Source organism: Grus americana, unplaced genomic scaffold (assembly GCF_028858705.1).
Source record: "Grus americana isolate bGruAme1 unplaced genomic scaffold, bGruAme1.mat scaffold_308, whole genome shotgun sequence".
NCBI classification, from domain to species: Eukaryota; Metazoa; Chordata; class Aves; order Gruiformes; family Gruidae; genus Grus; species Grus americana.
Genome location: NW_026561590.1, coordinates 12,483 through 38,988, shown reverse-complemented (window position 1 = coordinate 38,988; position 26,506 = coordinate 12,483). Strand labels below are relative to the sequence as shown.

At 62.5% G+C, this 26,506-nt stretch overlaps 1 protein-coding gene and 2 long non-coding RNA genes across 6 annotated transcripts; 2 read left to right on the top strand and 1 right to left on the bottom strand.

Moving 5' to 3' along the window:
• The first annotated feature begins 3,172 nt into the window (after positions 1-3,172).
• Positions 3,173-5,449, top strand: LOC129200560 (uncharacterized). The gene is made up of 2 exons (XR_008574979.1): positions 3,173-3,379; positions 4,461-5,449. It is a non-coding gene; the product is annotated as an uncharacterized LOC129200560 (long non-coding RNA).
• Positions 5,450-5,470: 21 nt separating this feature from the next.
• Positions 5,471-8,531, top strand: LOC129200559 (transcription initiation factor TFIID subunit 4-like). Its single transcript, XM_054811876.1, has 4 exons — positions 5,471-5,521; positions 6,900-7,161; positions 7,539-7,626; positions 8,118-8,531. Exons 1-4 carry the CDS (start codon positions 5,471-5,473, stop codon positions 8,491-8,493), a joined length of 777 nt encoding a protein of 258 aa, XP_054667851.1. The 3' UTR covers positions 8,494-8,531.
• A 5,446-nt stretch (positions 8,532-13,977) lies between these two features.
• Positions 13,978-17,032, bottom strand: LOC129200562 (uncharacterized). 4 transcript variants are annotated; one of them, XR_008574982.1, is made up of 4 exons: positions 16,791-17,032; positions 14,870-15,623; positions 14,701-14,771; positions 13,978-14,569 (listed from the first exon to the last, which is right to left on the bottom strand). It is a non-coding gene; the product is annotated as an uncharacterized LOC129200562 (long non-coding RNA). The 4 variants fall into 4 exon arrangements; XR_008574983.1 differs by having other exon boundaries at positions 13,978-14,558; XR_008574980.1 differs by having other exon boundaries at positions 14,701-15,623.
• Positions 17,033-26,506: the final 9,474 nt, after the last annotated feature.

The following is a 26,506-nucleotide window of genomic DNA, read 5'->3' as shown; positions in this document are numbered from 1 at the left end:
ATGATAGTGACGTGAGGTGCTATGTTGAGGCCTTGCTCGGCTAGGCGAGCCCGCAGCCCCAATGTGAGTGGTGGTGTGCGAGGGCCGCTGAGGGAGGTTTGAGGGCAGGCACCCGTTTTGGGGCTGGCCCCTTTGTCCTGGGAGCAGGGTCTCGACGTTTCCAGTTTGGTGGATTTGGGCATATTTTTGATGATAGTGACGTGAGGTGCTATGTTGAGGCCTTGCTCGGCTAGGCGAGTCCGCAGCCCCATTGTGAGTGGTGGTGTGCGAGGGCCGCTGAGGGAGGTTTGAGGGCAGGCACCCGTTTTGGGGCTGGCCCCTTTGTCCTGGGAGCAGGGTCTCGACGTTTCCAGTTTGGTGGATTTGGGCATATTTTTGATGATAGTGACGTGAGGTGCTATGTTGAGGCCTTGCTCGGCTAGGCGGGCCTGCAGCCCCATTGTGAGTGGTGGTGTGCGAGGGCCGCTGAGGGAGGTTTGAGGGCAGGCACCCGTTTTGGGGCTGGCCCCTTTGTCCTGGGAGCAGGGTCTCGACGTTTCCAGTTTGGAGGATGAATGCTGATTTTTGATGATAGTGACGTGAGGTGCTATGTTGAGGCCTTGCTCGGCTAGGCGGGCCTGCAGCCCCTTTGTGAGTGGTGGTGTGCGAGGGCCGCTGAGGGAGGTTTGAGGGCAGGCACCCGTTTTGGGGCTGGCCCCTTTGTCCTGGGAGCAGGGTCTCGACGTTTCCAGTTTGGTGGATTTGGGCATATTTTTGATGATAGTGACGTGAGGTGCTATGTTGAGGCCTTGCTCGGCTAGGCGAGCCCGCAGCCCCAATGTGAGTGGTGTTGTGCGAGGGCCGCTGAGGGGGTTTGAGGGCAGGCACCCGTTTTGGGGCTGGCCCCTTTGTCCTGGGAGCAGGGTCTCGACGTTTCCAGTTTGGAGGATTATGGCTGATTTTTGATGATAGTGACGTGAGGTGCTATGTTGAGGCCTTGCTCGGCTAGGCGAGCCTGCAGCCCCAATGTGAGTGGTGGTGTGCGAGGGCCGCTGAGGGAGGTTTGAGGGCAGGCACCCGTTTTGGGGCTGGCCCCTTTGTCCTGGGAGCAGGGAACGACGTGAACCCCCCCGCTCGACTCCTTGAAATATTGTTTTATACTTAACTTTTCTTTAACCTTTGGTTTTTTGGGGTTTTGGGGTTTTTTTTTTTTTGTTATTTCCTAAGGGAAACCGATGCTAAGTTTTAGCCGGAATAAAGGCCGGGGCCCGTAAATGCTGTATAAATGCTGTAAATCACATATTAGCAATAGTAGTGTTTAACCCCTTCGGCATTATTTTTTTTTGGGGGGGTGGGGGGGGTGGGCCTGGAGATGAAAGAAGACAGCCCGGGGTGAAGAAGACACCCCGGATTTGGAGGTGCTGCCCTGGTAGGGATGCTCGACTCCTCTTCTCGATGCTCTGGGATGCTCCGGTTATTTTGGGGGCCAAAGGTGCTGGAAATCCCATTGCCCTACGGGGGGGGCTTGCTCCCTCTGTTTGGCCTGTAAAAATAGGAAGGGAGCCCTTGAGATGACTGGAAGTCTTGTTTTATTATTATTTTTATAAATGTTATTATTATTATTATTGTTATTGTTATTATTGTTATTTTCACAAGCTTTAAAACCAGAAATCATTAAAACACGTTGCTTTGGAGGGTTCGGTGTTTAATGCCACCGTGACGGGGTGTCCTGTGGGGGGGGGGCACCACTGGGATGGGGGGGTGTGTTGGGTTTGCGTGGCAGGGTTTTGGTAGCGGGGGGGCTACAGGGGTGGCTTCTGTGAGAAGCTGCTAGAAGCTCCCCCTGTGTCTGACAGAGCCAATGCCAGCCGGCTCCAAGACGGGCCCGCCGCTGGCCAAGGCCAAGCCAATCAGCGCCTCTGTGATAACATATTTAAGAAGTAGAAAAACACTTAGAGAGAGCTTTTGCAGCCGGAGAGAGGAGTGAGAAGATGTAAGAAACTCTGCAGACACCAAGGTCAGTGCAGATGGAGGGGGAGGAGGAGCTCCAGGCGCCGGAGCAGAGATCCCCCTGCAGCCCGTGGTGAAGGCCATGGTGAAGCAGGCTGTCCCCCTGCAGCCCATGGAGGAAGGATGAGGGGGTGTAGCGATTCCACCTGCAGCCCGTGGAGGACCCCACGCCGGAGCAGGTGGAGGCACCTGAAGGAGGCTGCGGCCCGTGGGAAGCCCACGCTGGAGCAAGTTCCTGGCCGGACCGGTGGACCCGTGAAGAGGGGAGCCCACGCCAGGGCAGGTTTGCTGGCAGGACTTGTGGCCCCATGGGGGACCCCATGCTGGAGCAGTTTGCTCCTGAAGGTCTGCACCCCGTGAGAGGGACTCCATGCTGGAGCAGGGGAACGATGAGAGGAGTCCTCCCCCTGAGGATGAAGAAGCGGCAGAAACACCGTGAGATGAACTGACCGTAACCCCCATTCCCCGTCCCCCTGTGCTGCTGAGGGGGGGAAGGTTGAAGCCGGGAGTGAAGTTGAGCCCGGGAAGATGGGAGGGGTGGGGGGAAGTGTTTTAAGAGTTGATTTTATTTTCTCATTCCTCTACTCTGTTTTGCCTAGTAATAAATTAGATGAATTCCCTCTCTAAGTTTGGTCTGTTTTGCTCGTGACAACAATTAGAGAGTGATCTCTCCCTGTCCTTATCTCGACCTACAAGCATTTCATTATGCCTTTTCTCCCCTGTTTAGTGAATGAGGGGAGTGAGAGAGCGGCGCTGGTGGGCACCTGGCCCCCAGCCAGGGTCAACCCACCACAGGGGGTGACCCCAGGGGATGGGGGGTGACCCGAGGGAAACCCATGGGCTTTTTTTCCCCGTTGCCCTTTCATCCTGGACGCTGGAGAGCAAAGGGCACAACGCTTGAGGGGGGGAAAGGATGCAACACCCCCCCCCCCCGCCAAAAGACCCCCCAAGTGATGTCTGCTGCCTGCCCTGCCTGGGGGGGGCTGTGGGGCACAGCCACCCTCCTGCTGACACCCTTTGTGCCACGGCCACCCCGCCAGCTCTTGTGTGTCCCCCCCCTTCCCCCGTGTCCCCCCCGGGCCCAGGCAGACCCCGCCCCTTTCCCCGCCCCGGTCCCGGCAAACCCCGGGGGGGGTGGGAACTGCGGGGAGGGGCGGGAGGGGCCGGGCAAGGGAACGGAACGGAACGGAAGGGGAGGGAAGCGGGAGAGGCGCTGGGTTCCCCGGGGCAGGAAGCGGCGGCCGGGGGCTCCGGGAAGGGCCCGGGTGAGGGGCGCCTCCGGGTCCCGGCAGCCATGCCCTTGTCTCCCTCCCGGGCACGGAGCCGGGGCCCGGCGGGGCGGCGAAGCGCGGTGAGGGACCGGGACAGGGAGCGGCAGCACCGAGCCCAGGTGAGGGACGCCGGGGGGTTCCGGGGCTGGGAGGGGGCGGTCTGGCGCCGGGGGCGGCTGCTGGGCGCGGGCCGGGCCCTGCCGGGGAGCCCCAGCCCCGGGGGCCTCGCTGGGGACGGCCCTGCCCGGCCCCGGCCCTCTGCCCGCCGGGGCTGGCCGTGCAGCCCAAGGCCGGCCCTGCATCGGTGTAGCTCCAGCCCAGGGAAATTTCAGCTCCAGCCCTACAGTTTTTATTTGAACTCCAGTTCTGTGGTCTTTGGGTTTGCTCCAGCCCCACAGCAGTGATTTCGGCCCCAGGCCTATGGTCCTTAGCCCAGCTCTGTGTGATTTCAGCCTCAGCCCTTCTGGTCTGTATTTCAGCTCCACTCCCAGCCCGACTGCAGTGATTTCAGCTCCAGCCCTACAGTTTTTATTCCAGCTCTGAGTGATTTCAGTTCTGGCCCTACAGTATTTATTTCAGCTCCAGGTTCAGTGTTTCAGCTCCAGCCGCAGTCGTTCTTCAGCCCCAGCTCTGTCACATCTCAGCTCCAGCCCCACAGCAGTGATTTCAGCTCCAGCCCTGCCATCTTTAGTCCAGCTCTGGGTGATTTCAGCTCAGGCCCTACAGTATTTATTTCAGCTCCAGGTTCAGTATTTCAGCTGTTAGATTTCAGCTCCATTCCCAGCCCCACAGCAGTGATTTCAGCCCCAGCCCTACCATCTTTAGTCCAGCTCTGGGTGATTTCAGCTCAGGCCCTACACTCTGTATTTCAGCCCCTGCCCTCAAGGATTTCTTTCAGCTCCAGGCACAGTTGTTATTCAGCTCCAGCTTTGTCATGTTTCAGCCCCAGCCCTACAGTTCTTATGGCAGCTCTGGCCCTGAAGGATTTATTTCAGCTCCAGGTTCAGTATTTCAGCTGTTAGATTTGAGCTCCACTCCCAGCCCCACAGCAGTGATTGCAGCCCCATCCCTACCATCTTGATTCCAGCTCCAGAGATTTCAGCCCCACAGCTTTTATTCCAGCTCCATTCCCAGCCCTACAGTTTTTATTTCAGTTCTGGCCCTACAGTATTTATTTCAGCTCCAGGTTCGGTGTTTCAGCTCCAGCCGCAGTCGTTCTTCAGCCCCAGCTCTGTCCTGGCTCAGCTCCAGCCCCACAGCAGTGATTTCAGCTCCAGCCCTGCCATCTTTAGTCCAGCTCTGGGTGATTTCAGCTCAGGCCCTGTGGTTTTTATTTCAGCTCTGAGTGATTTCAGCCCCAGCCCTACAGTTTTGATTTCAACTCCAGCTCCAGGTTTGGTATTTCAGCTCCAGCCCCACAGCAGTGATTTCAGCCCTGGCCCTACAGTTTTTATTTCAGCTCTGAGTGATTTCAGCTCTGGCCGTACAGTATTTATTTCAGCTCTGGCCCTGAAGGATTTCTTTCAGCTCCAGCCCCAGGTTCAGTATTTCAGCTGTTAGATTTCAGCTCCGGCCCTACAGTTTTTAGTCCAGCTCTGTTAGATTTCAGCCCCAGCTGTACAGTTTTTATTTCAGCTTCAGGTTTGGTATTTCAGCTCCAGCTGCAGTCATTCTTCAGCCCGAGCCCCACATCAGACATTTCAGCCCCGGCACTACAGTTTTTATTCCAGCTCTGAGTGATTTCAGCTCCAGGTTTGGTGTTTCAGCTCCAGCTGCAGTCGTTCTTCAGCTCCAGCTCTGTCACATCTCAGCCGCAGCCCCACAGCAGTGATTTCAGCTCCAACCCTGCCATCCTGATTTCATCTCCCACCCTACAGTAGCTATTGAACCCCAGGATTTCCACTCCAGGCCTGTGCTGTTTCCCCTCCCACCCCCCCCCACTCTTTATTTCACCCCCCAGCCTCACAGACTTTCTTACGGCTCCAGCTCTGCGTTGTTTCAGCTTCAGCCCTGCAGTGTTTAGCTCAGCCTCAGCTCTACATCTTCCTGTTGCCTCCGTGTTCTCACAGCAGCTCTGGGGGCTGTTGATAAGGTAGTAAGTCAATCACTGTCATCACTCAACTATCAAAACTGTCCCACTGTGTCTGTCCCCTGAATAAAGTGTTCCTGTTGTGTGTGTCCCCATTTCAGAGGGGAGTTTGGCCTGGTGCATGCTGGCATCCCATGTTTCAGGGGCAAATAAAACCAGACCCCCACCTCTGGTGAGGGTCCCACAGCCCTGCCACACCCCCCCCCCCAGTGTTTGGGGGCTGGGAGCAGCCACTGGGCCACCTCTTCCCTGTCCCAGAAGCCCCCACTTGGGCTGGTTCTGAGCCCCAACCCCCCCCTCACAGCTTGTTTTCAGGCCCAGAAACACAGCACTCTGGGGACTTTTGGAGCAGCTGAACCCCAGGACTGAGCTGGGCTGTTCAGCCCCAACCACAGAACTTCCTTCTCCTTTGGGGGGCTGGAAACACCCTTGAGGCTGCTGCTGTGGCCCATGTGTGAAGGGAAAGGGGGGCCACAGCCCAGGGAGTGCTTGGGAACTGCAGGCACCCACCCAGACAGGGAAAGCTTTATTGCACTTTATTCCACTTGATTTTTCAATTATCGTTATGCATTACACTTCTTGTAATAAACCAACACAATAGCTTTATTAGCAGTACTAGTTACAGTATTGTTTAAAAGCCAAGCACGCCCCCCTCCCCCCACCCCCCCACTCGCGGCAACATCCGCGGGGAGCCGGGCCCGGGAACCCCCACGCAGCCCGGCCGCGCCCCGACCCCCCACCCGACCCCCGCTGGGGCTCGGCACCCGCCCCGTGTAGCGGCCGGCGCCCCTCCTCGCTCGGCGCCGCTCCGGCCGCCGCTGCCCGACACAAGCGGGGAAGAGCCAACAGAACGCGACCTGGCTGTCACGCCGGGCACGGACCCAAGCGGCACCCCCGTCCCAGCGCATCGCATCGCCCGCCCGGGCCGCGTCTCCCCGACCACCTCCCGCCCGGCGCCGTCGACCGCAAGGCTCCCGCCCCCGGAACACACCGCGAACCCGCCCGCACAGTGGCTCGGGCCCGGTCAGACGCAGGGGGCCCACGGCCGGACACTACTGCCCGCCGCCCCGCTCCCAGCGCCCCCCCGGCCCGGCTCACCGGCGCTCCTCAGCCCGCGGGGCGGCAGCAGCACCAGCTCCACGTCCGCTCCCCACGGCCGCCGCCACACACTGACAGCGCCGCCGGCCCGCGCAAGCGCTCTACCCTCTCGGGCCCCGCCCCCACCCCCGACCAGCCCACCCGTGCCCCGCCCATCTCCGCGCCGCCCAATCCCGGCCCGCTCTTTCCCTCCGGCCACGCCCCATCCCGTCGCCGCTCCGCCCAATCGCGGCCTGCCCTTTCCCTCCGGCCACGCCCCATCCCGTCCATCTCCGCGCCGCCCAATCGCGGCCCGCCCTTTCACTCCGGCCCCGCTGAACCCGCTCCGGGAGAGCCGACCCGCAAGGAGTCGCGGTTTCCGGGTCCCGCCCCGTTCTCCCTCTCAGCCCCGCTCCCGGAGGGCGCCCGGCCCGGGCAGTCCCGGCGGCAGCTGAGGCCCTTCCCGGCTTTAGGGGCTTGAACGGGAACCGGGGCCGGCCTCGCTGCGGAGCCCCTGCCCGCTCTCCCCGGCACACCGACAGCGGCTGCCGGGGCTACTGCAGCGGGGCCGCGACCCCTCGAGTCTCCCGGCAGCGGCCCCCGCGGCTGCGCGGGGCACAAGCTGGGCTCCGGGTCCCGGCAGCCATGCCCTTGTCTCCCTCCCGGGCACGGAGCCGGGGCCCGGCGGGGCGGCGAAGCGCGCCGAGGGACCGGGAGCGGCAGCACCGAGCCCAGGTGAGGGACGCCGGGGGTTCCGGGGCGGGGGGGGGGCGGTCTGGCGCCGGGGGAGCCCTGTCTCCCTGCCCGGCCCCGGCCCTCTGCCCGCCGGGGCTGGCCGTGCAGCCCAAGGCTCCCACGCGCTTCATTGCAGCTCCCGCCTGGCCCAGCTCCGCTCAGGGACGCTCCGGCTCGGCACCAGCTCGGCTCCAGCCCCGCGCTCGGCGCTTCGGCCCCGGCTCCGGCCCGGAGGCGTCTGCGCTCCCGGTGCTGGGCGCTGCGGGGAAGAGATGATGCTGCTGCTGCTGCTGCTGCTGCTGCTTCCGACAGCTCCGGCTGAGGGGAACCCGGGCTGCTGCCCTCTCTGGCCTCAGGAAAGCTCCGGCTTGTTCCAGCTCCGGCTGATGGACGCTCCAGCCCCGCATGGCTGCAGCTGCAGCTCCAGCCCCGTGTGATTTCGGCTCCCGATGCCGCCCGCTCCAGGTAAGAGACGCTCCGGCCGACGGACGAGCTGTCTCGCTCCCCGTCTCCCCGGCCGAGGCGGGAGCCCAGGCTGCTCAGCACGGCGTTACCCAGGGGGTTCAGTCCCTCATTTTTGCCGTAAATATGGTAAATGCGGCTGTGCGGAGCGACGGAATCGCCCCCCTTAAGGGCTGGGCTCCTCGGTCACCGCCGCTGCTCGGGTCACCGCTCCGTGCCTGTCCCGTGCGGGGGCAGGGGGCGGGGGGCGGGGTGTCCATGGTCGCCGCTCCAAACCCGCGTCCCGCAGGGGGTTCTGCTGGATTCCGGCCGTGGCTTTGTGCCCGCTGTCACGGAAGGGTCGGTCTTCTCTGGGGTGTCCTCGGCTTGGGTCTGGGGGTCACGTGGGGTTGGGGGGGCCCAGGGAAAAGCTCCGACCCCCAGGCAGCATTCGTTCTGTCGCAGTTTCCAGCTCGCCTTTCGCACGGGCTCAGGGACCCGCCGGCTTGTTGCAGCTCCGGCTCCTCCACGCTCCGGCCGATGGACGTCCCACCTCGTCCCACCCCTGCCCGCTCCGGCCGAGAGACGCTCCTGCTCCTGACAGCCCCGGGGGCTTTTGTCCAGCTCCGGCCCTGCGTCATTTTGGGCCCAGCCGAGACACCGGACGTTCCCGTTTCTCACAGCTCCAGCCCTACCCGATGGAAAGCTCGAGCCCTGCATGAGCTCCTGCTGCTTCCAGCTCCAGGCGCCGGACGCTCGGCTGGTTCCCCTCCTGCTGATGGGCCCCCAGCTCGGAGTCAGAGCTGCTCCCCAGCTCTGGGGGCTGGTGACGAGGTCGTAAATCAATCACTGTCATCGCTCAAGTACCACCCCTGTCTGCCCCTTGAATAAAGCCTCGGTGCCCCCATTTTCGCCCAGAGACTATCTCAGACGTTGAGTTCGGCCTGGTGCATGCCAGCGTCCCGCACTTCGGGGGCAAACGCGACCGGACCCCCACCTCCGGTGAGGGTCCCGCAGCCCTGCCCCACCCACCCACCGACTTCCCCCCCACCCCCAGAGCTGGCATTTGGGGGCTGGGAAGGGCTGCTCAGGCTCCAGTTCCCAGCCCCTAAAGGCAGCGCTTGGGCTGGTTCTGAGCCCCAACACCCTGCAGACCACCCCCCACCCCCCACCAGCTTGTTTTCAGGCCCAGAAACGCAGCACTGGGCTCCATTTCCAAGCTCTGAAAACGCAGCACTTAGTCTCTTTTTTGGGTTGAGCTGCTGAACCCCAGGACTGAGCTGTTCAGCCCCAAACACAGCACTTAGTCCTCGCTTGGGGGGGCTGGCTGGAAACACCCCCCGGGGCTGCTGCTCCTCTGGCCCCTGTGTGAGGGGGAAGAGGGAAGGCACCCACCCACAGCCCAGGGCCCCGGGCAGGGAGTGCTTGGGAACTGGGCGGGGGCAGGGGGCACCTCCCGCGGGGAGGAACCGGCCCCGGGGCACTGGGGGCAGCACCCAGCCCCCCCCCCCCGGGGAAAGCTTTATTGCATTGGATTACACTTTATTATCGCACCGTTACGGTTACACAGCGTGCTTACAGGACCATCACAAACCAGCACGAGTTCTTTATTCTCTGTAGTTGCAGCAGTATTTAAGCCCCAGCCTCCACACCCCCGCTCCCCACAGCCGCAGCCCCCGCGGGAGCCGGGCCCGGTTCCCCCCAGCCCAGCCGCACCCCGGTCCTGCTCGGGACCCGAACCGGTCGTCGTGTCCCCCCCACATGCCCCGGGCAGCGGCCGGCGCCCTTCCCGCCCCTGCGGCACCGGCACCCGCTCGGCGCCGCTCCGGCCTCCGGGGCCGCCGCTGCCCGACACAAGCGGGGAGCAGCCGCCGGCACGGGGACCCGCTCCCACCCACGGCCCGGACCGGCACCCCCGACCCGGGACACGGCCCGCCCGGGCCCGCGTCTGACCGGGTCTCCACCGCTCGGCACCCCCGGCCCCGGCACACACCGCGGGCGGGCCCGCCCGCGCGAACGGAGGCCCCGGCCCGGCCAGACACGCGGGAACCGCGGCCGGAAACTGCGGCCAACCACCACCGCCGCCAGCCACCCCGCTCCCAGCGCCCCCCGGCCCGGCTCACCGGCGCTCCTGGGCCCGCGGGGGACCAGCACCAGCAGCCGCCGCCGCTCCCCGCCGCTGCCCGCGCACTACTGCCGCCGCCCGCGCACGCGCCCTACAGCCTCCGGACCCGCCAATCCCGGCCCGAGACACCGCCCGGACGCGCCAATCCAGCCCGCCGAGCCGCGGACCGCCCATCTCCGCTCGACCCAATCCCGACCCTTCATGTCGCGCCCCGCCCCGCCCCGCCCGTCTCCGCTCGAGCCAATCCCGGCCCGCCATTTCAATCCGCCCCGGTTTATCCCCGGTCTTTTCAATTCGGGCCCGCCCCCCTCTGGCCCCCCGTCTCCGCCCCACCCGTCCCACCGGAGGCTCCGATCCCGCCGCCGCTCCGGGAGACTCGAGGGGTCGCGGCTCTGCTGCGGTAGCCCCGGCAGCCGCTGATGGTGTGCCGGGGAAGGCGGGCGGGCCCGGATTGAAATGGCGGGCCGGGATTGGGCGGAGCGGAGAGCATATACATTGGGGGGATTGAAATGGCGGGTTGGGATTGGGCCCAGCGGAGATGGGCGGGGCGCGACATGAAGGGTCGGGATTGGGTCGAGCGGAGATGGGCGGGGCGCGACATGAAGGGTCGGGATTGGGTCGAGCGGAGATGGGCGGTCCGCGGCTCGGCGGGCTGGATTGGCGCGTCCGGGCGGTGTCTCGGGCCGGGATTGGCGGGTCCGGAGGCTGTAGGGCGCGTGCGCGGGCGGCGGCAGTAGTGCTGAGTAGCAGCCGGTGCTGGTCCCGGTCCCCCGCGGGCCCAGGAGCGCCGGTGAGCCGGGCCGGGGGGCGCTGGGAGCGGGGTGGCTGGCAGCGGTGGTCGGCCGCGGTTCCCGCGTGTCTGGCCGGGCCGGGGTCTCCGTTCGCGCGGGCGGGCCCGCCCGCGGTGTGTGCCGGGGCCGGGGGTGCCGAGCGGGGAAGACCCGGTCAGACGCGGGCCCGGGCGGGCCGTGTCCCGGGTCGGGGGTGCCGGTCCGGGCCGTGGGTGGGAGCGGGTCCCCGTGCCGGCGGCTGCTCCCCGCTTGTGTCGGGCAGCGGCGGCCCCGGAGGCCGGAGCGGCGCCGAGCGGGTGCCGGTGCCGCAGGGGCGGGAAGGGCGCCGGCCGCTGCCCGGGGCATGTGGGGGGGACACGACGACCGGTTCGGGTCCCGAGCAGGACCGGGGTGCGGCTGGGCTGGGGGGAACCGGGCCCGGCTCCTGCGGGGGCTGCGGCTGTGGGGAGCGGGGGTGTGGAGGCTGGGGCTTAAATACTGCTGCAACTACAGAGAATAAAGAACTCGTGCTGGTTTGTGATGGTCCTGTAAGCACGCTGTGTAACCGTAACGGTGCGATAATAAAGTGTAATCCAGTGCAATAAAGCTTTCCCCGGGGGGGGTGGGTGCTGCCCCCAGTGCCCCGGGGCCGGTTCCTCCCCGCGGGAGGTGCCCCCTGCCCCCCCCCGCCCAGTTCCCAAGCACTCCCTGCCCGGGGCCCTGGGCTGTGGGTGGGTGCCTTCCCTCTTCCCCCTCACACAGGGGCCAGAGGAGCAGCAGCCCCGGGGGGTGTTTCCAGCCAGCCCCCCCAAGCGAGGACTAAGTGCTGTGTTTGGGGCTGAACAGCTCAGTCCTGGGGTTCAGCAGCTCAACCCAAAAAAGAGACTAAGTGCTGCGTTTTCAGAGCTTGGAAATGGAGCCCAGTGCTGCGTTTCTGGGCCTGAAAACAAGCTGGTGGGGGGTGGGGGGTGGTCTGCAGGGTGTTGGGGCTCAGAACCAGCCCAAGCGCTGCCTTTAGGGGCTGAGAACTGGAGCCTGAGCAGCCCTTCCCAGCCCCCAAATGCCAGCTCTGGGGGTGGGGGGGAAGTCGGTGGGTGGGTGGGGCAGGGCTGCGGGACCCTCACCGGAGGTGGGGGTCCGGTCGCGTTTGCCCCCGAAGTGCGGGACGCTGGCATGCACCAGGCCGAACTCAACGTCTGAGATAGTCTCTGGGCAAAAATGGGGGCACCGAGGCTTTATTCAAGGGGCAGACAGGGGTGGTACTTGAGCGATGACAGTGATTGATTTACGACCTCGTCACCAGCCCCCAGAGCTGGGGAGCAGCTCTGACTCCGAGCTGGGGGCCCATCAGCAGGAGGGGAACCAGCCGAGCGTCCGGCGCCTGGAGCTGGAAGCAGCAGGAGGTCATGCAGGGCTCGAGGTTTCCATCGGGTAGGGCTGGAGCTGTGAGAAACGGGAACGTCCGGTGTCTCGGCTGGGCCCAAAATGACGCAGGGCCGGAGCTGGACAAAAGCCCCCGGGGCTGTCAGGAGCAGGAGCGTCTCTCGGCCGGAGCGGGCAGGGGTGGGACGAGGTGGGACGTCCATCGGCCGGAGCGTGGAGGAGCCGGAGCTGCAACAAGCCGGCGGGTCCCTGAGCCCGTGCGAAAGGCGAGCTGGAAACTGCGACAGAACGAATGCTGCCTGGGGGTCGGAGCTTTTCCCTGGGCCCCCCCAACCCCACGTGACCCCCAGACCCAAGCCGAGGACACCCCAGAGAAGACCGACCCTTCCGTGACAGCGGGCACAAAGCCACGGCCGGAATCCAGCAGAACCCCCTGCGGGACGCGGGTTTGGAGCGGCGACCATGGACACCCCGCCCCCCGCCCCCTGCCCCCGCACGGGACAGGCACGGAGCGGTGACCCGAGCAGCGGCGGTGACCGAGGAGCCCAGCCCTTAAGGGGGGCGATTCCGTCGCTCCGCACAGCCGCATTTACCATATTTACGGCAAAAATGAGGGACTGAACCCCCTGGGTAACGCCGTGCTGAGCAGCCTGGGCTCCCGCCTCGGCCGGGGAGACGGGGAGCGAGACAGCTCGTCCGTCGGCCGGAGCGTCTCTTACCTGGAGCGGGCGGCATCGGGAGCCGAAATCACACGGGGCTGGAGCTGCAGCTGCAGCCATGCGGGGCTGGAGCGTCCATCAGCCGGAGCTGGAACAAGCCGGAGCTTTCCTGAGGCCAGAGAGGGCAGCAGCCCGGGTTCCCCTCAGCCGGAGCTGTCGGAAGCAGCAGCAGCAGCAGCAGCAGCATCATCTCTTCCCCGCAGCGCCCAGCACCGGGAGCGCAGACGCCTCCGGGCCGGAGCCGGGGCCGAAGCGCCGAGCGCGGGGCTGGAGCCGAGCTGGTGCCGAGCCGGAGCGTCCCTGAGCGGAGCTGGGCCAGGCGGGAGCTGCAATGAAGCGCGTGGGAGCCTTGGGCTGCACGGCCAGCCCCGGCGGGCAGAGGGCCGGGGCCGGGCAGGGAGACAGGGCTCCCCCGGCGCCAGACCGCCCCCCCCCAGCCCCGGAACCCCCGGCGTCCCTCACCTGGGCTCGGTGCTGCCGCTCCCGGTCCCTCGGCGCGCTTCGCCGCCCCGCCGGGCCCCGGCTCCGTGCCCGGGAGGGAGACAAGGGCATGGCTGCCGGGACCCGGAGCCCAGCTTGTGCCCCGCGCAGCCGCGGGGGCCGCTGCCGGGAGACTCGAGGGGTCGCGGCCCCGCTGCAGTAGCCCCGGCAGCCGCTGTCGGTGTGCCGGGGAGAGCGGGCAGGGGCTCCGCAGCGAGGCCGGCCCCGGTTCCCGTTCAAGCCCCTAAAGCCGGGAAGGGCCTCAGCTGCCGCCGGGACTGCCCGGGCCGGGCGCCCTCCGGGAGCGGGGCTGAGAGGGAGAACGGGGCGGGACCCGGAAACCGCGACTCCTTGCGGGTCGGCTCTCCCGGAGCGGGTTCAGCGGGGCCGGAGTGAAAGGGCGGGCCGCGATTGGGCGGCGCGGAGATGGACGGGATGGGGCGTGGCCGGAGGGAAAGGGCAGGCCGCGATTGGGCGGAGCGGCGACGGGATGGGGCGTGGCCGGAGGGAAAGAGCGGGCCGGGATTGGGCGGCGCGGAGATGGGCGGGGCACGGGTGGGCTGGTCGGGGGTGGGGGCGGGGCCCGAGAGGGTAGAGCGCTTGCGCGGGCCGGCGGCGCTGTCAGTGTGTGGCGGCGGCCGTGGGGAGCGGACGTGGAGCTGGTGCTGCTGCCGCCCCGCGGGCTGAGGAGCGCCGGTGAGCCGGGCCGGGGGGGCGCTGGGAGCGGGGCGGCGGGCAGTAGTGTCCGGCCGTGGGCCCCCTGCGTCTGACCGGGCCCGAGCCACTGTGCGGGCGGGTTCGCGGTGTGTTCCGGGGGCGGGAGCCTTGCGGTCGACGGCGCCGGGCGGGAGGTGGTCGGGGAGACGCGGCCCGGGCGGGCGATGCGATGCGCTGGGACGGGGGTGCCGCTTGGGTCCGTGCCCGGCGTGACAGCCAGGTCGCGTTCTGTTGGCTCTTCCCCGCTTGTGTCGGGCAGCGGCGGCCGGAGCGGCGCCGAGCGAGGAGGGGCGCCGGCCGCTACACGGGGCGGGTGCCGAGCCCCAGCGGGGGTCGGGTGGGGGGTCGGGGCGCGGCCGGGCTGCGTGGGGGTTCCCGGGCCCGGCTCCCCGCGGATGTTGCCGCGAGTGGGGGGGTGGGGGGAGGGGGGCGTGCTTGGCTTTTAAACAATACTGTAACTAGTACTGCTAATAAAGCTATTGTGTTGGTTTATTACAAGAAGTGTAATGCATAACGATAATTGAAAAATCAAGTGGAATAAAGTGCAATAAAGCTTTCCCTGTCTGGGTGGGTGCCTGCAGTTCCCAAGCACTCCCTGGGCTGTGGCCCCCCTTTCCCTTCACACATGGGCCACAGCAGCAGCCTCAAGGGTGTTTCCAGCCCCCCAAAGGAGGATGAAGTTCTGTGGTTGGGGCTGAACAGCCCAGCTCAGTCCTGGGGTTCAGCTGCTCCAAAAGTCCCCAGAGTGCTGTGTTTCTGGGCCTGAAAACAAGCTGTGAGGGGGGGGTTGGGGCTCAGAACCAGCCCAAGTGGGGGCTTCTGGGACAGGGAAGAGGTGGCCCAGTGGCTGCTCCCAGCCCCCAAACACTGGGGGGGGGTGGTGTCAGGGCTGTGGGACCCTTACCAGAGGTGGGGGTCTGGTTTTATTTGCCCCTGAAACATGGGATGCCAGCATGCACCAGGCCAAACTCCCCTCTGAAATGGGGACACACACAACAGGAACACTTTATTCAGGGGACAGACACAGTGGGACAGTTTTGATAGTTGAGTGATGACAGTGATTGACTTACTACCTTATCAACAGCCCCCAGAGCTGCTGTGAGAACACGGAGGCAACAGGAAGATGTAGAGCTGAGGCTGAGCTAAACACTGCAGGGCTGAAGCTGAAACAACGCAGAGCTGGAGCCGTAAGAAAGTCTGTGAGGCTGGGGGGTGAAATAAAGAGTGGGGGGGGGGTGGGAGGGGAAACAGCACAGGCCTGGAGTGGAAATCCTGGGGTTCAATAGCTACTGTAGGGTGGGAGATGAAATCAGGATGGCAGGGTTGGAGCTGAAATCACTGCTGTGGGGCTGCGGCTGAGATGTGACAGAGCTGGAGCTGAAGAACGACTGCAGCTGGAGCTGAAACACCAAACCTGGAGCTGAAATCACTCAGAGCTGGAATAAAAACTGTAGTGCCGGGGCTGAAATGTCTGATGTGGGGCTCGGGCTGAAGAATGACTGCAGCTGGAGCTGAAATACCAAACCTGAAGCTGAAATAAAAACTGTACAGCTGGGGCTGAAATCTAACAGAGCTGGACTAAAAACTGTAGGGCCGGAGCTGAAATCTAACAGCTGAAATACTGAACCTGGGGCTGGAGCTGAAAGAAATCCTTCAGGGCCAGAGCTGAAATAAATACTGTACGGCCAGAGCTGAAATCACTCAGAGCTGAAATAAAAACTGTAGGGCCAGGGCTGAAATCACTGCTGTGGGGCTGGAGCTGAAATACCAAACCTGGAGCTGGAGTTGAAATCAAAACTGTAGGGCTGGGGCTGAAATCACTCAGAGCTGAAATAAAAACCACAGGGCCTGAGCTGAAATCACCCAGAGCTGGACTAAAGATGGCAGGGCTGGGGCTGAAATCACTGCTGTGGGGCTGGAGCTGAGCCAGGACAGAGCTGGGGCTGAAGAACGACTGCGGCTGGAGCTGAAACACCGAACCTGGAGCTGAAATAAAAACTAGGGCCAGAGCTGAAATCACTCAGAGATGAAATAAATATTGTAGGGCTGGAGCTGAAATCACTACTGTGGGGCTGGGAGTGGAGCTCAAATCTAACAGCTGAAATACTGAACCTGGAGCTGAAATAAATCCTTCAGGGCCAGAGCTGCCATAAGAACTGTAGGGCTGGGGCTGAAACATGACAAAGCTGGAGCTGAATAACAACTGTGCCTGGAGCTGAAAGAAATCCTTGAGGGCAGGGGCTGAAATACAGAGTGTAGGGCCTGAGCTGAAATCACCCAGAGCTGGACTAAAGATGGTAGGGCTGGGGCTGAAATCACTGCTGTGGGGCTGGGAATGGAGCTGAAATCTAACAGCTGAAATACTGAACCTGGAGCTGAAATAAATACTGTAGGGCCTGAGCTGAAATCACCCAGAGCTGGACTAAAGATGGCAGGGCTGGAGCTGAAATCACTGCTGTGGGGCTGGAGCTGAGATGTGACAGAGCTGGGGCTGAAGAACGACTGCGGCTGGAGCTGAAACACTGAACCTGGAGCTGAAATAAATACTGTAGGGCCAGAACTGAAATCACTCAGAGCTGGAATAAAAACTGTAGGGCTGGAGCTGAAATCACTGCAGTCGGGCTGGGAGTGGAGCTGAAATACAGACCAGAAGGGCTGAGGCTGAAATCACACAGAGCTGGGCTAAGGACCATAGGCCTGGGGCCGAAATCACTGCTGTGGGGCTGGAGCAAACCCAAAGACCACAGAACTGGAGTTCAAATAAAAACTGTAGGGCTGGAGCTGAAATTTCCCTGGGCTGGAGCTACACCGATGCAGGGCCGGCCTTGGGCTGCACGGCCAGCCCCGGCGGGCAGAGGGCCGGGGCCGGGCAGGGCCGTCCCCAGCGAGGCCCCCGGGGCTGGGGCTCCCCGGCAGGGCCCGGCCCGCGCCCAGCAGCCGCCCCCGGCGCCAGACCGCCCCCTCCCAGCCCCGGAACCCCCCGGCGTCCCTCACCTGGGCTCGGTGCTGCCGCTCCCTGTCCCGGTCCCTCGCCGCGCTTCGCCGCCCCGCCGGGCCCCGGCTCCGTGCCCGGGAGGGAGACAAGGGCATGGCTGCCGGGACCCGGAGGCGCCCCTCACCCGGGCCCTTCCCGGAGCCCCCGGCCGCCGCTTCCTGCCCCGGGGAACCCAGCGCCTCTCCCGCTTCCCTCCCCTTCCGTTCCGTTCCCTTGCCCGGCCCCTCCCGCCCCTCCCCGCAGTTCCCACCCCCCCCGGGGTTTGCCGGGACCGGGGCGGGGAAAGGGGCGGGGTCTGCCTGGGCCCGGGGGGGACACGGGGGAAGGGGGGGGACACACAAGAGCTGGCGGGGTGGCCGTGGCACAAAGGGTGTCAGCAGGAGGGTGGCTGTGCCCCACAGCCCCCCCCAGGCAGGGCAGGCAGCAGACATCACTTGGGGGGTCTTTTGGCGGGGGGGGGGGTGTTGCATCCTTTCCCCCCCTCAAGCGTTGTACTCTTTGCTCTCCAGCGTCCAGGATGAAAGGGCAACGGGGAAAAAAAGCCCATGGGTTTCCCTCGGGTCACCCCCCATCCCCTGGGGTCACCCCCTGTGGTGGGTTGACCCTGGCTGGGGGCCAGGTGCCCACCAGCGCCGCTCTCTCACTCCCCTCATTCACTAAACAGGGGAGAAAAGGCATAATGAAATGCTTGTAGGTCGAGATAAGGACAGGGAGAGATCACTCTCTAATTGTTGTCACGAGCAAAACAGACCAAACTTAGAGAGGGAATTCATCTAATTTATTACTAGGCAAAACAGAGTAGAGGAATGAGAAAATAAAATCAACTCTTAAAACACTTCCCCCCACCCCTCCCATCTTCCCGGGCTCAACTTCACTCCCGGCTTCAACCTTCCCCCCCTCAGCGGCACAGGGGGACGGGGAATGGGGGTTACGGTCAGTTCATCTCACGGTGTTTCTGCCGCTTCTTCATCCTCAGGGGGAGGACTCCTCTCATCGTTCCCCTGCTCCAGCATGGAGTCCCTCTCACGGGGTGCAGACCTTCAGGAGCAAACTGCTCCAGCATGGGGTCCCCCATGGGGCCACAAGTCCTGCCAGCAAACCTGCCCTGGCGTGGGCTCCCCTCTTCACGGGTCCACCGGTCCGGCCAGGAACTTGCTCCAGCGTGGGCTTCCCACGGGCCGCAGCCTCCTTCAGGTGCCTCCACCTGCTCCGGCGTGGGGTCCTCCACGGGCTGCAGGTGGAATCGCTACACCCCCTCATCCTTCCTCCATGGGCTGCAGGGGGACAGCCTGCTTCACCATGGCCTTCACCACGGGCTGCAGGGGGATCTCTGCTCCGGCGCCTGGAGCTCCTCCTCCCCCTCCATCTGCACTGACCTTGGTGTCTGCAGAGTTTCTTACATCTTCTCACTCCTCTCTCCGGCTGCAAAAGCTCTCTCTAAGTGTTTTTCTACTTCTTAAATATGTTATCACAGAGGCGCTGATTGGCTTGGCCTTGGCCAGCGGCGGGCCCGTCTTGGAGCCGGCTGGCATTGGCTCTGTCAGACACAGGGGGAGCTTCTAGCAGCTTCTCACAGAAGCCACCCCTGTAGCCCCCCCGCTACCAAAACCCTGCCACGCAAACCCAACACACCCCCCCATCCCAGTGGTGCCCCCCCCCCACAGGACACCCCGTCACGGTGGCATTAAACACCGAACCCTCCAAAGCAACGTGTTTTAATGATTTCTGGTTTTAAAGCTTGTGAAAATAACAATAATAACAATAACAATAATAATAATAATAACATTTATAAAAATAATAATAAAACAAGACTTCCAGTCATCTCAAGGGCTCCCTTCCTATTTTTACAGGCCAAACAGAGGGAGCAAGCCCCCCCCGTAGGGCAATGGGATTTCCAGCACCTTTGGCCCCCAAAATAACCGGAGCATCCCAGAGCATCGAGAAGAGGAGTCGAGCATCCCTACCAGGGCAGCACCTCCAAATCCGGGGTGTCTTCTTCACCCCGGGCTGTCTTCTTTCATCTCCAGGCGCCCCCCCCCCCCCCCCAAAAAAAATAATGCCGAAGGGGTTAAACACTACTATTGCATAATATGTGATTTACAGCATTTATACAGCATTTACGGGCCCCGGCCTTTATTCCGGCTAAAACTTAGCATCGGTTTCCCTTAGGAAATAACAAAAAAAAAAAAAACCCAAAACCCCAAAAAACCAAAGGTTAAAGAAAAGTTAAGTATAAAAAAATATTTCAAGGAGTCGAGCGGGGGGGTTCACGTCGTTCCCTGCTCCCAGGACAAAGGGGCCAGCCCCAAAACGGGTGCCTGCCCTCAAACCTCCCTCAGCGGCCCTCGCACACCACCACTCACATTGGGGCTGCAGGCCCGCCTAGCCGAGCAAGGCCTCAACATAGCACCTCACGTCACTATCATCAAAAATCAGCATTCATCCTCCAAACTGGAAACGTCGAGCCCCTGCTCCCAGGACAAAGGGGCCAGCCCCAAAACGGGTGCCTGCCCTCAAACCTCCCTCAGCGGCCCTCGCACACCACCACTCACATTGGGGCTGCAGGCTCGCCTAGCCGAGCAAGGCCTCAACATAGCACCTCACGTCACTATCATCAAAAATATGCCCAAATCCACCAAACTGGAAACGTCGAGACCCTGCTCCCAGGACAAAGGGGCCAGCCCCAAAACGGGTGCCTGCCCTCAAACCTCCCTCAGCGGCCCTCGCACACCACCACTCACATTGGGGCTGCGGGCCCGCCTAGCCGAGCAAGGCCTCAACATAGCACCTCACGTCACTATCATCAAAAATCAGCATTCATCCTCCAAACTGGAAACGTCGAGACCCTGCTCCCAGGACAAAGGGGCCAGCCCCAAAACGGGTGCCTGCCCTCAAACCTCCCTCAGCGGCCCTCGCACACCACCACTCACATTGGGGCTGCAGGCCCGCCTAGCCGAGCAAGGCCTCAACATAGCACCTCACGTCACTATCATCAAAAATATGCCCAAATCCACCAAACTGGAAACGTCGAGACCCTGCTCCCAGGACAAAGGGGCCAGCCCCAAAACGGGTGCCTGCCCTCAAACCTCCCTCAGCGGCCCTCGCACACCACCACTCACATTGGGGCTGCAGGCCCGCCTAGCCGAGCAAGGCCTCAACATAGCACCTCACGTCACTATCATCAAAAATATGCCCAAATCCACCAAACTGGAAACGTCGAGCCCCTGCTCCCAGGACAAAGGGGCCAGCCCCAAAACGGGTGCCTGCCCTCAAACCTCCCTCAGCGGCCCTCGCACACCACCACTCACATTGGGGCTGCGGGCTCGCCTAGCCGAGCAAGGCCTCAACATAGCACCTCACGTCACTATCATCAAAAATATGCCCAAATCCACCAAACTGGAAACGTCGAGACCCTGCTCCCAGGACAAAGGGGCCAGCCCCAAAACGGGTGCCTGCCCTCAAACCTCCCTCAGCGGCCCTCGCACACCACCACTCACAATGGGGCTGCGGGCTCGCCTAGCCGAGCAAGGCCTCAACATAGCACCTCACGTCACTATCATCAAAAATATGCCCAAATCCACCAAACTGGAAACGTCGAGACCCTGCTCCCAGGACAAAGGGGCCAGCCCCAAAACGGGTGCCTGCCCTCAAACCTCCCTCAGCGGCCCTCGCACACCACCACTCACATTGGGGCTGCAGGCCCGCCTAGCCGAGCAAGGCCTCAACATAGCACCTCACGTCACTATCATCAAAAATATGCCCAAATCCACCAAACTGGAAACGTCGAGACCCTGCTCCCAGGACAAAGGGGCCAGCCCCAAAACGGGTGCCTGCCCTCAAACCTCCCTCAGCGGCCCTCGCACACCACCACTCACATTGGGGCTGCGGGCTCGCCTAGCCGAGCAAGGCCTCAACATAGCACCTCACGTCACTATCATCAAAAATCAGCATTCATCCTCCAAACTGGAAACGTCGAGACCCTGCTCCCAGGACAAAGGGGCCAGCCCCAAAACGGGTGCCTGCCCTCAAACCTCCCTCAGCGGCCCTCGCACACCACCACTCACATTGGGGCTGCAGGCCCGCCTAGCCGAGCAAGGCCTCAACATAGCACCTCACGTCACTATCATCAAAAATATGCCCAAATCCACCAAACTGGAAACGTCGAGACCCTGCTCCCAGGACAAAGGGGCCAGCCCCAAAACGGGTGCCTGCCCTCAAACCTCCCTCAGCGGCCCTCGCACACCACCACTCACATTGGGGCTGCAGGCCCGCCTAGCCGAGCAAGGCCTCAACATAGCACCTCACGTCACTATCATCAAAAATCAGCATTCATCCACCAAACTGGAAACGTCGAGCCCCTGCTCCCAGGACAAAGGGGCCAGCCCCAAAACGGGTGCCTGCCCTCAAACCTCCCTCAGCGGCCCTCGCACACCACCACTCACATTGGGGCTGCAGGCCCGCCTAGCCGAGCAAGGCCTCAACATAGCACCTCACGTCACTATCATCAAAAATCAGCATTCATCCTCCAAACTGGAAACGTCGAGACCCTGCTCCCAGGACAAAGGGGCCAGCCCCAAAACGGGTGCCTGCCCTCAAACCTCCCTCAGCGGCCCTCGCACAGCACCACTCACATTGGGGCTGCAGGCTCGCCTAGCCGAGCAAGGCCTCAACATAGCACCTCACGTCACTATCATCAAAAATATGCCCAAATCCACCAAACTGGAAACGTCGAGACCCTGCTCCCAGGACAAAGGGGCCAGCCCCAAAACGGGTGCCTGCCCTCAAACCTCCCTCAGCGGCCCTCGCACACCACCACTCACATTGGGGCTGCAGGCCCGCCTAGCCGAGCAAGGCCTCAACATAGCACCTCACGTCACTATCATCAAAAATCAGCATTCATCCTCCAAACTGGAAACGTCGAGACCCTGCTCCCAGGACAAAGGGGCCAGCCCCAAAACGGCTGCCTGCCCTCAAACCTCCCTCAGCGGCCCTCGCACACCACCACTCACATTGGGGCTGCGGGCCCGCCTAGCCGAACAAGGCCTCAACATAGCACCTCACGTCACTATCATCAAAAATATGCCCAAATCCACCAAACTGGAAACGTCGAGACCCTGCTCCCAGGACAAAGGGGCCAGCCCCAAAACGGGTGCCTGCCCTCAAACCTCCCTCAGCGGCCCTCGCACACCACCACTCACATTGGGGCTGCAGGCCCGCCTAGCCGAGCAAGGGCTCAACATAGCACCTCACGTCACTATCATCAAAAATATGCCCAAATCCACCAAACTGGAAACGTCGAGACCCTGCTCCCAGGACAAAGGGGCCAGCCCCAAAACGGGTGCCTGCCCTCAAACCTCCCTCAGCGGCCCTCGCACACCACCACTCACATTGGGGCTGCAGGCCCGCCTAGCCGCACAAGACCTCAACATAGCACCTCACGTCACTATCATCAAAAATCAGCATTCATCCTCCAAACTGGAAACGTCGAGCCCCTGCTCCCAGGACAAAGGGGCCAGCCCCAAAACGGGTGCCTGCCCTCAAACCTCCCTCAGCGGCCCTCGCACACCACCACTCACATTGGGGCTGCAGGCTCGCCTAGCCGAGCAAGGCCTCAACATAGCACCTCATGTCACTAGCATCAAAAATATGCCCAAATCCACCAAACTGGAAACGTCGAGACCCTGCTCCCAGGACAAAGGGGCCAGCCCCAAAACGGGTGCCTGCCCTCAAACCTCCCTCAGCGGCCCTCGCACACCACCACTCACATTGGGGCTGCGGGCTCGCCTAGCCGAGCAAGGCCTCAACATAGCACCTCACGTCACTATCATCAAAAATATGCCCAAATCCACCAAACTGGAAACGTCGAGACCCTGCTCCCAGGACAAAGGGGCCAGCCCCAAAACGGGTGCCTGCCCTCAAACCTCCCTCAGCGGCCCTCGCACACCACCACTCACATTGGGGCTGCGGGCTCGACTAGCCGAGCAAGGCCTCAACATAGCACCTCACGTCACTATCATCAAAAATATGCCCAAATCCACCAAACTGGAAACGTCGAGACCCTGCTCCCAGGACAAAGGGGCCAGCCCCAAAACGGGTGCCTGCCCTCAAACCTCCCTCAGCGGCCCTCGCACACCACCACTCACATTGGGGCTGCAGGCTCACCTAGCCGAGCAAGGCCTCAACATAGCACCTCACGTCACTATCATCAAAAATATGCCCAAATCCACCAAACTGGAAACGTCGAGACCCTGCTCCCAGGACAAAGGGGCCAGCCCCAAAACGGGTGCCTGCCCTCAAACCTCCCTCAGCGGCCCTCGCACAGCCCCACTCACATTGGGGCTGCAGGCCCGCCTAGCCGAGCAAGGCCTCAACATAGCACCTCACATCACTATCATCAAAAATCAGCATTCATCCTCCAAACTGGAAACGTCGAGACCCTGCTCCCAGGACAAAGGGGCCAGCCCCAAAACGGGTGCCTGCCCTCAAACCTCCCTCAGCGGCCCTCGCACACCACCACTCACATTGGGGCTGCGGGCTCGCCTAGCCGAGCAAGGCCTCAACATAGCACCTCACGTCACTATCATCAAAAATATGCCCAAATCCACCAAACTGGAAACGTCGAGCCCCTGCTCCCAGGACAAAGGGGCCAGCCCCAAAACGGGTGCCTGCCCTCAAACCTCCCTCAGCGGCCCTCGCACACCACCACTCACATTGGGACTGCAGGCTCGCCTAGCCGAGCAAGGCCTCAACATAGCACCTCACGTCACTATCATCAAAAATATGCCCAAATCCACCAAACTGGAAACGTCGAGACCCTGCTCCCAGGACAAAGGGGCCAGCCCCAAAACGGGTGCCTGCCCTCAAACCTCCCTCAGCGGCCCTCGCACACCACCACTCACATTGGGGCTGTGGGCTCGCCTAGCCGAGCAAGGCCTCAACATAGCACCTCACGTCACTATCATCAAAAATATGCAGTCATCCTCCAAACTGGAAACGTCGAGACCCTGCTCCCAGGACAAAGGGGCCAGCCCCAAAACGGGTGCCTGCCCTCAAACCTCCCTCAGCGACCCTCGCACACCACCACTCACATTGGGGCTGCAGGCCCGCCTAGCCGAGCAAGGCCTCAACATAGCACCTCACGTCACTATCATCAAAAATATGCCCAAATCCACCAAACTGGAAACGTCGAGCCCCTGCTCCCAGGACAAAGGGGCCAGCCCCAAAACGGGTGCCTGCCCTCAAACCTCCAACAGCGGCCCTCGCACACCACCACTCACATTGGGACTGCGGGATCGCCTAGCCGAGCAAGGCCTCAACATAGCACCTCACTTCACTATCATCAAAAATCAGCATTCATCCTCCAAACTGGAAACGTCGAGCCCCTGCTCCCAGGACAAAGGGGACAGCCCCAAAACGGGTGCCTGCCCTCAAACCTCCCTCAGCGGCCCTCGCACACCACCACTCACATTGGGGCTGCGGGCCCGCCTAGCCGAGCAAGGCCTCAACATAGCACCTCACGTCACTATCATCAAAAATATGCCCAAATCCACCAAACTGGAAACGTCGAGACCCTGCTCCCAGGACAAAGGGGCCAGCCCCAAAACGGGTGCCTGCCCTCAAACCTCCCTCAGCGGCCCTCGCACACCACCACTCACATTGGGGCTGCGGACCCGCCTAGCCGAGCAAGGCCTCAACATAGCACCTCACGTCACTATCATCAAAAATATGCCCAAATCCACCAAACTGGAAACGTCGAGACCCTGCTCCCAGGACAAAGGGGCCAGCCCCAAAACGGGTGCCTGCCCTCAAACCTCCCTCAGCGGCCCTCGCACACCACCACTCACATTGGGGCTGCAGGCTCGCCTAGCCGAGCAAGGCCTCAACATAGCACCTCACGTCACTATCATCAAAAATCAGCATTCATCCTCCAAACTGGAAACGTCGAGACCCTGCTCCCAGGACAAAGGGGCCAGCCCCAAAACGGGTGCCTGCCCTCAAACCTCCCTCAGCGCCCCTCGCACACCACCACTCACATTGGGGCTGCGGGCTCACCTAGCCGAGCAAGGCCTCAACATAGCACCTCACGTCACTATCATCAAAAATATGCCCAAATCCACCAAACTGGAAACGTCGAGCCCCTGCTCCCAGGACAAAGGGGCCAGCCCCAAAACGGGTGCCTGCCCTCAAACCTCCCTCAGCGGCCCTCGCACACCACCACTCACATTGGGGCTGCGGGCTCGCCTAGCCGAGCAAGGCCTCAACATAGCACCTCACGTCACTATCATCAAAAATATGCCCAAATCCACCAAACTGGAAACGTCGAGACCCTGCTCCCAGGACAAAGGGGCCAGCCCCAAAACGGCTGCCTGCCCTCAAACCTCCCTCAGCGGCCCTCGCACACCACCACTCACATTGGGGCTGCGGGCCCACCTAGCCGAGCAAGGCCTCAACATAGCACCTCACGTCACTATCATCAAAAATATGCCCCAATCCACCAAACTGGAAACGTCGAGCCCCTGCTCCCAGGACAAAGGGGCCAGCCCCAAAACGGGTGCCTGCCCTCAAACCTCCCTCAGCGGCCCTCGCACACCACCACTCACATTGGGGCTGCAGGCCCGCCTAGCCGAGCAAGGCCTCAACATAGCACCTCACGTCACTATCATCAAAAATCAGCCCAAATCCACCAAACTGGAAACGTCGAGCCCCTGCTCCCAGGACAAAGGGGCCAGCCCCAAAACGGGTGCCTGCCCTCAAACCTCCCTCAGCGGCCCTCGCACACCACCACTCACATTGGGGCTGCAGGCTCGCCTAGCCGAGCAAGGGTCAACATAGCACCTCACGTCACTATCATCAAAAATATGCCCAAATCCACCAAACTGGAAACGTCGAGCCCCTGCTCCCAGGACAAAGGGGCCAGCCCCAAAACGGGTGCCTGCCCTCAAACCTCCCTCAGCGGCCCTCGCACACCACCACTCACATTGGGGCTGCAGGCTCGCCTAGCCGAGCAAGGCCTCAACATAGCACCTCACGTCACTATCATCAAAAATCAGCATTCATCCTCCAAACTGGAAACGTCGAGACCCTGCTCCCAGGACAAAGGGGCCAGCCCCAAAACGGTTGCCTGCCCTCAAACCTCCCTCAGCGGCCCTCGCACACCACCACTCACATTGGGGCTGCAGGCTCGCCTAGCCGAGCAAGGCCTCAACATAGCACCTCACGTCACTATCATCAAAAATATGCCCAAATCCACCAAACTGGAAACGTCGAGCCCCTGCTCCCAGGACAAAGGGGCCAGCCCCAAAACGGCTGCCTGCCCTCAAACCTCCCTCAGCGGCCCTCGCACACCACCACTCACATTGGGGCTGCGGGCTCGCCTAGCCGAGCAAGGCCTCAACATAGCACCTCACGTCACTATCATCAAAAATCAGCATTCATCCTCCAAACTGGAAACGTCGAGACCCTGCTCCCAGGACAAAGGGGCCAGCCCCAAAACGGGTGCCTGCCCTCAAACCTCCCTCAGCGGCCCTCGCACACCACCACTCACATTGGGGCTGCGGGCCCGCATAGCCGAGCAAGGCCTCAACATAGCACCTCACGTCACTATCATCAAAAATCAGCATTCATCCTCCAAACTGGAAACGTCGAGACCCTGCTCCCAGGACAAAGGGGGCCAGCCCCAAAACGGGTGCCTGCCCTCAAACCTCCCTCAGCGGCC

Coding starts and splice junctions, on each gene's coding strand:
- LOC129200559 (XM_054811876.1), top strand. CDS start 5,471: ATGCTGGCATCCCATGTTTCAGGGGCAAATAAAACCAGACCCCCACCT. Junction 5,522..6,899: donor AAACCAGACCCCCACCTCTG/GTGAGGGTCCCA, acceptor TCCCGGCTTTAG/GGGCTTGAACGGGAACCGGG. Junction 7,627..8,117: donor CCCGATGCCGCCCGCTCCAG/GTAAGAGACGCT, acceptor GGCTTGTTGCAG/CTCCGGCTCCTCCACGCTCC.